The 11,451-nt window shown below is 33.9% G+C and overlaps 1 protein-coding gene across 1 annotated transcript; it reads left to right on the forward strand.

The window, feature by feature from the left end:
• Nucleotides 1-486: 486 nt before the first annotated feature.
• LOC122041053 (eukaryotic translation initiation factor 3 subunit H-like) lies at nucleotides 487-11,063 on the forward strand. The gene is made up of 12 exons (XM_042600593.1): nucleotides 487-643; nucleotides 777-859; nucleotides 3,831-3,947; nucleotides 4,042-4,145; nucleotides 5,382-5,448; nucleotides 7,953-8,086; nucleotides 8,174-8,222; nucleotides 8,406-8,477; nucleotides 8,568-8,669; nucleotides 8,749-8,816; nucleotides 10,039-10,191; nucleotides 10,788-11,063. Exons 1-12 carry the CDS (start codon nucleotides 634-636, stop codon nucleotides 10,843-10,845), a joined length of 1,017 nt encoding a protein of 338 aa, XP_042456527.1. The 5' UTR covers nucleotides 487-633; the 3' UTR covers nucleotides 10,846-11,063.
• Nucleotides 11,064-11,451: the final 388 nt, after the last annotated feature.

Here is an 11,451-nt window from a genome sequence, read left to right on the forward strand (position 1 = left end):
TTTAATAAGACTCGTTAAGATAAACAAACCAAGTTCATGCTTCACAATATTCGGTTCATTAGCTCGTGAACATGTTCATTAAGCTCATGAATCAACTTTTAAATAAAAAAATAATAGTTTTGATATTGAATTTATAGATTTTACATTTTACTTATAAAACATATATAGATAAATATATTAAATTTATTTATTAGAATAAAATTGTATTATTTTAATAGGAATATTATAATTTTTTTAAATATATAATTTAGTTTTAATGAATATTTAAATTTATAATTTATATTTATTAAGTTCGTTTAAGCTCGATAAAAATTTGAATAAATTCATGAGTTATGAATATATTTATTAAATAAAATTCGAGCTCGATTCAATTATAAACAAGCTAAACTCAAATATTTAAGAACATGAGTCGACTCGATTACACTGTTATTTTAAATAAAAAAACATCTATAATATGTTGTTACATCGCATTTTTTTCCAACGGAAATTGGGCTGGACTTTTGCCCTAGAATCGGCTGTTTCCTGTTTGTAAAAGGTCATTAATGCCAGCTGATGTAAGGCGAACCCTAACCTGCACGAAACCTCAGAAGGCTGCTCGTCTTCCCGCCGCGCCGCTCTGCCCTATACTACTTGATGGCGAATAGTGAGTATTTCCACTTTCTCTTGTTGTTGATTCCATGTGTTTATCCAAAACACCCAATCTGTTTGGATGATTTCTTTTGCTCTTTCGATTCTCGTCTGTTTTAACGTTTTGCATTGGTTTTAAATTTTGGCAGCCATGGGTCGTTCTTTCCTTCAAGCGGCGGCCACCTCCGAGGAGGTTGCGCCCCCTCTGCGAGTTGTTCAGATTGAAGGGCTGGTATATCTTAAACTTTTTTTTTTTTGTGTTTTTTTTCCCATCTTGAAGATTGATGTTCTTCTTTTTGAGAGGACAAAATTTGATTCAAATCTGAAATCGACGAGCTTTCGGTATCAAAAAGAAAAGAATTATAATTATGGGATTTAATGGTCAGGGATTTTTTTCGAAATATTTTTGGGTTATGAACCTTGTATTCATTTTTGTTCTTTTTTTATATGTTTATATTGTCCTAGGTTTCATCTACAAATATTTGATAGTAACTAGTCTAAAAAACTGAATGGTTTTACCATCACAAGGATTATAAAAGTAGTATAGCTGGTCTCTCAGATTTATTGTAATCTAAAAGCTGCTTTGAAACAACGCATTCATCTAGGCTGATATGTTGATTTGAGATGTTGCTGGAATGGTTGTTCAAATTTGTTTGGTTTCTGAAAAATTTCTATTTTCAATTAGTAGTTTTTAGGAAGTAAAATAAAAATAAAAATAGTTATCACATCATTCACCTCTAAATAATTTAAATATGTAAAGAAATAAATCTAAATGTTTTTTTAATTTCTTATTTTCAACTTTCGGATTTTATTTTCTAAGAAATGGAAAATAAAAACAGAAATCTTTCCCATTTAAACAAATAAATAAGATGAATGTTTGCTTTTAAGCATTCTCTTGTCAAAAGAGAGAGTACTCTGGTTATACATTCAGAAAAATAATATAATGCCATAAAACTATCACATCTTGCTCCTTTTTGTAACACATGCAAGTTTTGATTGTAAAGCATGTGAATGGGGTAAATGCAAGGCTAAACCAACATTGCATTATTTAGTTTTTCAGTAAATAATACAATTAAAAACCTAAAGCTCTTATATTAGTTTTAAGTTGATGTGGACATCGAGGTGTACGTCTTTGTTGGATGTCGTTATAGTTGGAAGCAAATTAGCTACTGCCTAATTAGCTGCTGTTATAGTAGAAATAAATTAGCTATTGCCTAATTAGTAGAAAATAAATTATGACCTAATTTAACTGCTATTATAGTAGAAACAAGTAATGAGCTAATTAGCTTTTTTATTTTTGATTCCTTGTTTCCTTTGTGGGTTGGTCTTTCCTAAATCGTGTCATGTTTGACTCCTTATATAAGAAGTGTTATTATTAATAAAGGGGAGAAGAAAAATTGAGTAATTTGGACTCTGTCTAGGATGAGTGATGAGTCTTTCCCCCTCCCTTCCCCCTTACGTGTTGCATGACCAAACGGATTTGGATCTCGACCTGTGATTCGATCTTGCACTCGGGACCATAACAACTTGGTATCAGAGCCGATCATGGGTGTGAAGAATCCTATCACATCCAAACTCGATGCCTTCATTGAAAGATTGACCTCACAACAAGTTTTCATAGAGCAAATTACCAACCACCAGCGAGGATGAGAGGAGAAAATGGCTGAGTTATCTTGTACCAGTTAAGAGACAAGACAACGGCCGGTGCCCACCGCAAACAACCTTACTAGCGTGGAGTGTGGCCCTTCCATTGCCTTGGAGGTCAGAACTGCCAATCAGCAGCACCCTGGTTCTGCGGTAATCGAAGATGGAGTTTCTCACCTATTCCAGAGAAGGAGATCCACAGGGCTGGATTAAAGGGCGCAAAAAATTCTTTGCCAACCAAAGGACCATAGAAACTGACAAGGTTGGCTTTGTTGCCTTCCACTTGGTAGGGGAAGCCTAACTTTGGTTTGATTAGATGGAACAGAAAGAGTCAGATATGACTTGGAAGCAATTCAAAAACCATTGCCATATCTGCTTTGGGCCGCCTATGAGCAACAATCCTCTGGGAGAGCTATCAAATCTGAAGCAGACAGGCTTGATAGAAGACTATCAGCGGGAGTTCCAGTTCCACCTCGCTCGGAACTCGGACCTTTGACCACAGCAACAAGTTGACTTGTTCATTGCGGGCTAGTTGAAGATCTCCATATTGACATCGAACTGTAGAAGCCTGAAAACTTGGGTTATTGCAATGAATATGGCCAGGACATTAGAACGGAAGCATTGCTTCCATCAAGGCAGGGGTTTGCTGTGCACAAATTGGGGCGGGACCACAACCAAGCTCAACATTAGCAGTGGATGCCCTCCTTTGGCGAAGATCAAGACAATGGGAGACATCAGCAAGGAGACTCCACCTGCTGCATTCTTCAAGCATCTAACTCATGCCGAGATGGCAGAATGGAGAGCCAAGGGCCTCTGTTTTAATTGTGATGAGTCATACTCCATAGGTTACAAGTATAAGCGCTTGTTTTGGATTGAAGTGCCTGATGATGATAGGGAAGGTGAGGAAGAGGGGGAAGTGGATTTAGAAATTTCCCTCCATAGTGGTGTTATACCTCGCTTTCGAGCTTGAGGACAAGCTTAGCATGGTGGAGGGGGTGATGATGTGGATGCCGAGGTGGACTCCTTTGTTGGACTTTGCTATAGTTGAAAGCAAATTAGCTACGGCCTAATTAGCTACTACTATAGTACAAATAAATTTGCTATTGTCTAATTAGTAGAAAACAAATAATGACCTAATTTAACTACTGCTACAGTAGAAGCAAATAATGCCCTAATTAGCTTTTCTATTTTTGATTCCTTCTTTCCTTTATGGTTGACCTTTTTTGAATCTTGTCATGTTTGACTCCTTATATAAGGAGTGTTATTATTAACAAAGGGGAGAAGAAAAATTGAGTAATTTGGACTATGTCTAGGACAAGTCTTCTCCCCTCCCTTCCCTCTTACATGTTGTGTGACCAAGTACTGATCTGGATCTAGACTTGTGACTTGATTCTGCACTCGGGACCATAACATAAGTTAGAACCTCAGTAAATAGTCCTATAAACTGGTCATTCTTGATGTTTCATTTCCATTCTGATATTGGATCACTAACAGTTCATGATACATATCCTGAAATAGGCATTGCTTTTCTCTGATTATGATGTTTGGATATCATGCAGGCTGTCTTGAAGATAATCAAGCATTGCAATGAGTTCTTGCCATCTCTAGTCACAGGTCAACTGCTTGGGTTGGATGTTGGAAGTGTACTTGAAGTGACAAATTGTTTTCCTTTCCCGGTATGAAGAGATACGTTTTGGTTGTATCTGATGCTGACGTTTATGGTGTTTTAATTTTTTGATTTACCTTTATGAAATTATGAACATGTCTTAGATAAGAGAAGAAGATGAGGAGATTGAAGCTGATGGAGCCAACTATCAACTGGAGATGATGAGATGCTTAAGGGAAGTCAATGTGGATAATAACACAGTAGGATGGTATGTTATTGTTTTTCAGATATTAGAAGTAGCAAATTTCAGAATTATATGTAACTTAAAGCTGCCTTTGTTTTCATGAAATCTGCTAATAAATCTTTTATTGCATTAAGTTCTTCTAGCATTATACCTTTATGTTATGTATTGATATGGTGAGAATTGATGCCACTTTTGCGCATTAAATAATAAGAAATGTTCATCTTGTCTATTTTGGAAGAGGAGCCTTAGCGCAATGGTAAAGTTGTTGCTTTGTGACCAAAAGGTCATGGCTTGAATTTTGGAAACAACCTCTTGCAAAAAGCAGGGTAAGACTGTGTACAATAGATCCTTTCCTGGGACCTGCATGGCGAGAGTTTCGTGCACTGGATTGTTTTTTTTTTCATCTTTCCTATTTTGAAATGATCTCTTTAATATAAGTTCTGTCAGCATAATGTCCTTGAGTATAGTGAGGTGTTTCAACATAATCCTCAATAAGATATTTTATGAAAAGTCTGTTCTATCTTGTTAGGCTTGATATTGGAAAAAGAAGTTGATGTAATAAGCTTCCACCAAAGGACCTGGCTAACAATGGCCAAACAGCCATTGTGCAAGGACTTAAAATACACGTTTTCTGTGAACATTACGCCTTCAAGACTGGAACTAAAGTATCTTGTTCCTTGTTCAATCCTAGCTTGCTGCCAAACACAAATTTGTTCCCTAATGCCAAATCTTTGAGGTTCAATATCTGAGAATACCTTTGTATTAGAGGGTTATTCTCCCAACTGAGGCTGAACTGTCCCATCTAGATAATTGACCTTATGCATAAAAAATTGCTCTTTTCTTAGTCAAAAGAAAATAATCATTAAATTTGTTTACCAATTTGGATTTATAGGTACCCATTTCTTTAGATGTCTTAAATAGTTGCAGCTATCTGATTTTTAAGATATTGCTCACAATACTTTTGCAATACAATTCAATATAAACTTTATATATTGAGAGGAAAAGCTTAGGAAATTATTTTAAATCGGTGAGGGAAAGAAACACCCTGGAACGGAAGTGTCTTTGTAATGGTTTTAATTTGTGGATCCTTATAGATGGAATTACATATGCTCTTCAAGAGTTTGCTTGTTAATATCTCTCTTTGCCCCATTATTTGCAGTCATCTATCATTTACTTTATTCAGAGAAAATTTTTGCTGATAGAAGCTAGCAGCTACTGTATTCTATAAGCTCTCGTCTTTTGATTGGCTTTTATTTGCAGGTACCAGTCCACATTAATGGGTTCATTTCAGACTGTGGAACTGATTGAAACGTTCATGAATTACCAGGTAGTGCAAAGATAATTAATCATGTAATTTATCATCTAATGCAATTGTTTATTCAGATATCAGATATTCTTTTTAAAGTGTCCTTGATTTCTGACATGAGATTTTATTGTTTATACTTGACATTTGGAAGATTTTATATGGTACAGGATACCCTGAATCTCTGAATGTCAACTAGTTGAGGATGTTTTCCTCTGTCATTTTGGATGAACCATACAAACATTAGCTACCATTATTCATGTTGAGTTTGACCGTAACAAGTTAGAAGTTGAAATGATAAACCAATTTATGAATATGCAAAGAAGAGCATCCTTTGCAAATAGTGCTATAGATGGATTCAATTGGGATGAAAATATAGAGAGAATTGCAAGGTTTCATTGTAATCATACCAAATTCAACTTACAAATGCAGATGCACATTAACTATTGCTGTCTTTTCTATATACTTTTTGAAGTCTATCAGTGTTTCAAAATTATAAAAGAAGTCCAAGTATTGCTCCTTGTTTTTCAGTAGCAGAAAATAAGAAAGTTGGGCCTTAAAGGCATGGGATGTAAATATCAGTATCTGCATTGAAAGTTCAAAAACTAAGTATCAATCATGTCTGATCTGTCTGATTTGAATTGGTGAAATTAAATAAAAAAATAATAAAAGATAAATGATGTTATATTAATAATAACAAACTAATGTCGTCACATTATTGTATAATTAAATAATCATAATCAATTAACATTAGTTATTATTATAACTAATGATATGAATTTGACAATATGATGTGCAATTGTTGTCAAATAATAAATCATTACTAATCTAAAAATTATCAACATGTATTATTGAGCTGAAATTATTAAAAATATTATGTTAGTATTAATGTTAAAAAATAACCACAATAATATTATAATACTAATCAGATATTAAAATATTATTATTATCAAATTAGTAATAGGTGTTATCTAAGAGAAATAAATACTAATTACTATAAAAAATAAATTTCATGAATGATTATATTAATAATAAATTATATCAGAATTGAAAAGATGATGTCAATATTAATATTGAAGTAGGTATTACTTAAGACAAATATATAAAAATTAATTTTTACGAACAATAATATTAATAATAAATTATATAAGAATTGAAAAACTGATGTGACTGGTAGTGATAACACAAACAATCTAAGTGATATTTAAAATAAACAAAGCTGTTTATAATAGGATAAATAAATGGTATGGTGATCGTTTATAAGTATCATTGTTGATATTAAACAAGAATCAGAATATTATTGATCTGATTCAATTGTTTTTTATAATTAATACGTAACTATTGATCTGATTATTTTAGTGCTATTAGTATAGTTTAATGGGTATAAATATTTTAAGTTTTTATTGAAATATTAAGGTCATCATTATAAATTTATGTGTAATCAAGATTTAAAGTCCCGATCTATTTCAAAGTTTTGGATAGGGGCCAAAATGATATAGTTTCAGCACTTTGCCGTTTCATTTTCTCTCGATATCTGTTGCTTTGATGAGGATGGAAAAGAAGAAGAGGCAGGAAGAAAAGGAGGAAACATACTTGAGGTTTTAGGCCATTGAAGCAAGTCCCAATGAGCTCGCAACTTGCAAGCTAGTAGCAAAGATGCTTGTGCTTGGTGGGGAGTCACAAAAGGAGCTTAGTTCACTGGATGTTGTGACAAAGGTGGAAGATGCTCAAGCGATGGAAGAAGCTTGGGTGGAACTTGCGACAAGGAGGAAGCTTGAGTGGAGCTTGTGATGGAGGAGGAAGCTTGACAGAGCTTGTGAAGGACGAGGAAGCTTTGGCTGAGTTCACGATGAAGGAACAAGCTTGTGCAAAGCTTGTGATGGAAGAAGATCAGATAGAATTTGCGATGAGGGTGTAAGACTTGGGCAAAGCTTGGAAGGAAGGTGGATGGATCATGGTGGGGTATTAGGAACTTCCTGTGTCTCAGTCGGTTGGCGGAGATGGACATGCACAACAAGCCGCAAATTTCAATGGCATTTAAAACAATATTTGCTTTTAAAACAATGGTGCTAATTATTAAAACAGTGTCACTAATGATTTGTTTTTAAAACAATGGCACTGTTCAAAGGATCATGGTGGTCAGTCTGCTAGCCAACATGGAACAGTGTTTAAAACAGTGTCACTAATTATCAGTTAAACATATTGTGTTAATATGTACAGAAAGCCCCATATTCCAATTGTACCCTTGAGCCTCCATGATGTTGCATCATTAACAATTCCAGCAATGAGAAATGCCATTTGCAAGCCTTATCATAAGCAAGACTAAATCCATTAGTACCAGCCATTTGACATTAATTTTTTCCTGAGTTATCTAGAGGATAACATTTATGCAGATTCCACACATAATGGAACAGCTGTATTTGTTTGATTGATTCTCTCTAAGCTGATAGCTTACCTCTTTATTTTTGGTTGAATTAGTGATTGGTGCTTGTTATTCAGTGGCTATACAAATGCCTTTCTTTGTATAGGAGAATATTCGAAGATGTGTTTGCATTGTATATGATCCATCAAGGTCTGCTCAAGGTGTATTAGCTCTCAAGGCTTTAAAACTGACAGATTCTTTTATGGATCTTTACCGCAATAATAACTTTACTGGGGAGAAGTATGTTATTCTTTATACTCCAAGTTAGTCAAGTTTGTAACTATTTTTTAAATTCTTGTTTACCTTCTATTGATTCTCTGCTTATAGGTTGAGGGAAAAAAACTTGTCATGGGTTGATATCTTTGAGGAGATACCTGTGAGTTGCTCGTCACTTGAAGCTACCATCCCCTATATGCTATTGCTTGTTTTTGCAAATTTAACTCTGCTTATTTTTTACCTACACGTCATTGCTGATGACAGATAGTTAGATGTCCTTTAACATGTATTTCATTCACCTTTGATTACTTGTGCTAATTATTTCTATTTGCTGGCTGGACAGATTAAAGTTTCTAATTCTGCTTTGGCTAGTGCATTCATGACAGAATTGGAGCCCGAGCTACCTGTTAAACAGGTCTATCTCTGACTTTATGAATATTATTATTCAAGTTTGTTTTTATTCATACTTATTAAGCCTAAAAGGCATATGCTGATGGTGTAACAGTGTGATTATGATCGCCTGAAACTGTCTACTGCTCCATATATGGAGAGAAACTTGGAGTTTTTAATTGATTGCATGGAAGATCTTTCTGCTGAACAGAATAAGGTTTGATGTGCTTTGACAATAATTTAATATTATTTTATCTAGAAGGTTTTACATTCAAAGTTGTCTTTCCTTCTTTTAGTTTCAATACTATTACCGGAACCTCTCAAGGCAACAAGCACAACAACAAACATGGCTTCAAAAACGGAGGTGAGGATGTGTAGATAATCAGTTTACCCAAGTATTGTTGATTTTTTTTCCTTTAAAAAACATATTTCATCTTTGTTTACTTCTCAGTGTGATAGATGGCGGGGTCTTGATAATTCACTTAACTAGTGTCTGAAATATATTTTGACATTAGGAAATAGAAGCGGAATACTATAGAGATGCCTATATGATATGTGAACTAAATGCCATCAGCAGTAATATTAACAATAAGTTCAAACTAATTGGAAAAATTCAATTAAGTGTTTTCTAATCTATCTTGAATTTGTTATCTATTAAATTTCATGCAAATTCTAAAACTATTTCTGCTAGAAATGTATAAAAGGTTGATTTTTTTTCGTCTCGTACCTGCTGTATCAAGTGCCTTAGATCTGTGAGCCAATTATGATATTTGTTTTGACAAATTGTATAGAAAAAGCTCTGCAGCTTCAAATTAACTCAGTTACTTCTAACTTTTGAATTGCATATCTATGATCGCTTTACTAATCATTGATCTGCCCGAATTTGTTATTTATTAAATTTCTTGAAAATCCTAAAACTATCTCTGCTAGAAATGTAAGAGTTGATATGTTTTTTGTTCTTATCTTCTGTTTCAAGTGTCTTAGATCTGTGAGCCAATATGATATTTGTTTTGACAAATCATGTAGAAAAAGCACTGCAGCTTCCATTAAACCCAGTTACTTCCAACTTTTGAATTTACTAATCATTGATCTGCCCTGATTCCTACAATTAATAGTTAATTTATTGGCCTGGTCATGGAGTTCAAATTTACTTACTTTGGTTAAAATCTAATTAAAACCTTATCGAATAAGGGTAACTGTTGGTGGGGAGCTGTGAATCTAAATAAAAAAACCTCAGTCAACAATATAGGGCCAATTTATCTGGCCCTCCATATTTAACAAGGAACTTGACATGCATGTAAAGAAATATATAACCTAGAGTATAATAGAGGAATAGAATCATTGTATCCCATATCCAATAGTTGGAACTTAGACGGTTGGTTGGACAGATTTCAGAACCTAGGATTTTTAGGTGCATGCACACTTTCTAAACTCAAAACTTAGTCAAATGCTTGGATCAGTATGTGCTACTTGGCCACTAAATCAGTGATAAGTAAAATTTATATTATAAATGCCGTGTTCTTTATTGATATCATATAAGTAAAGTTTAAATTATGGTGACAAAATATTTGTCTTTTAATATGTAGAGTGGAGAACATGGCACGGAAAGCAGCTGGAGAAGAGCCCTTACCAGAGGAAGATCCAGCAAATCCAATCTTCAAACCAATTCTTGAGCCATCTCGTGTAGATAGCTACCTCATTACAAATCAAATATCGAACTATTGCAACCAAATTAATGGGTAAGTAAATCTTTTGACAATTTTTTTCTCAGCAATCCAAACAAAAGCGATTCATTTGTACTTGATTTGCTACCTGCTTTCATGAACTCACTCTATTTCAATGGTAAATTAATAAATTATATCCACATTCCATTTAGTTCATCTGTATTGCATCCTTTTTTTTCTTTTCAATTATCTCTTTTAGTTTATAATTTTCTTGTTTAATCAAATTTAACACAAGATAAAAATCTATTGTGTTAGCTAAATAATTTTTGACTAGAGATAATGGTTCAATAACATATGACAGATAATAAAAATTACTTGTTATAATATATTCATTAACATCCACTTGGGTTAAATTAGTGATATTTGTATTAAAGGGAGTTTTATGACAAAGAAATTGAAGCAAATGTAGTTATACCATGTGAATGCTCAAGTCTGTATTTTGTTCTCCTTGGACGTGTCAGTCGTTTTTCTGTATTGATCCTAATAGTTTAGGATTTAGTGTTTGTGGCTACTCTACATCGTTTGTCTTAGTGTTTGGAGTTGGCATGCCTTAACCTATAAACTGAATGAGTTTTGCATTGAAGCTTTTTCCCTTCCAATGAAAATTGCAGAGTCGCAACTCAGAGTTTCAATAGATTGTACCTAATGAAGGCTTTGCACGAGGACTAAATCTAGTCTGGTTCGACGAAGTACTGGTGTAATGATCCATCATTGGAATTTTTGTACCAGTTATTATAGTCTCAACACTTAAATACTTCAAGTAACAGCAGCTCAAAGCAATGCTTCAAGATTTCTTGTAAAACTTATTGTTTCATCCTTCCTCTTAACTTATGGCACTATTAGCTGCTCTGTTAACTTTTGATAATTAAATGATCTGCTTTTTGGGATGACTTGTTGGCAAATTGGATTTAGAAAATCAATTATTTCATTCAAATTTATGTTTGGGATTTAGAGAAATGGAATATACCGAAATATTTAGTAAAGTTATCGCACTCAATGTATTCGGGATGAATTTGTTGTGGTAGACTGATGACTGCAGGCTACATTTCAGAGTTTGATCACTAAACTCAAGCATGCCCCGGTTTAGTTTCAGGCAAGGAATGCGTCCGTAGTGGTCAAATTATTAGACAAAGCTGGCTGTTGGGTCGTGATCAAATTCCTGGACAAAGTCAGCTGTTGGGTGACATTGTCGCACTTTCAAGTTTACCTCTGGATTATCTAAAAAATAAAATAAAAAAAAATCAGAAAAAAATGCACAAGTTAAAGAATGGTGAA

The sequence above is a fragment of the Zingiber officinale genome, chromosome 2A (genome assembly GCF_018446385.1).
Source record: "Zingiber officinale cultivar Zhangliang chromosome 2A, Zo_v1.1, whole genome shotgun sequence".
Classification (NCBI taxonomy): Eukaryota; Viridiplantae; Streptophyta; class Magnoliopsida; order Zingiberales; family Zingiberaceae; genus Zingiber; species Zingiber officinale.

Coding starts and splice junctions, on each gene's coding strand:
- LOC122041053 (XM_042600593.1), top strand. Junction 8,087..8,173: donor AATAACTTTACTGGGGAGAA/GTATGTTATTCT, acceptor CTCTGCTTATAG/GTTGAGGGAAAAAAACTTGT. Junction 8,223..8,405: donor ATATCTTTGAGGAGATACCT/GTGAGTTGCTCG, acceptor CTGGCTGGACAG/ATTAAAGTTTCTAATTCTGC.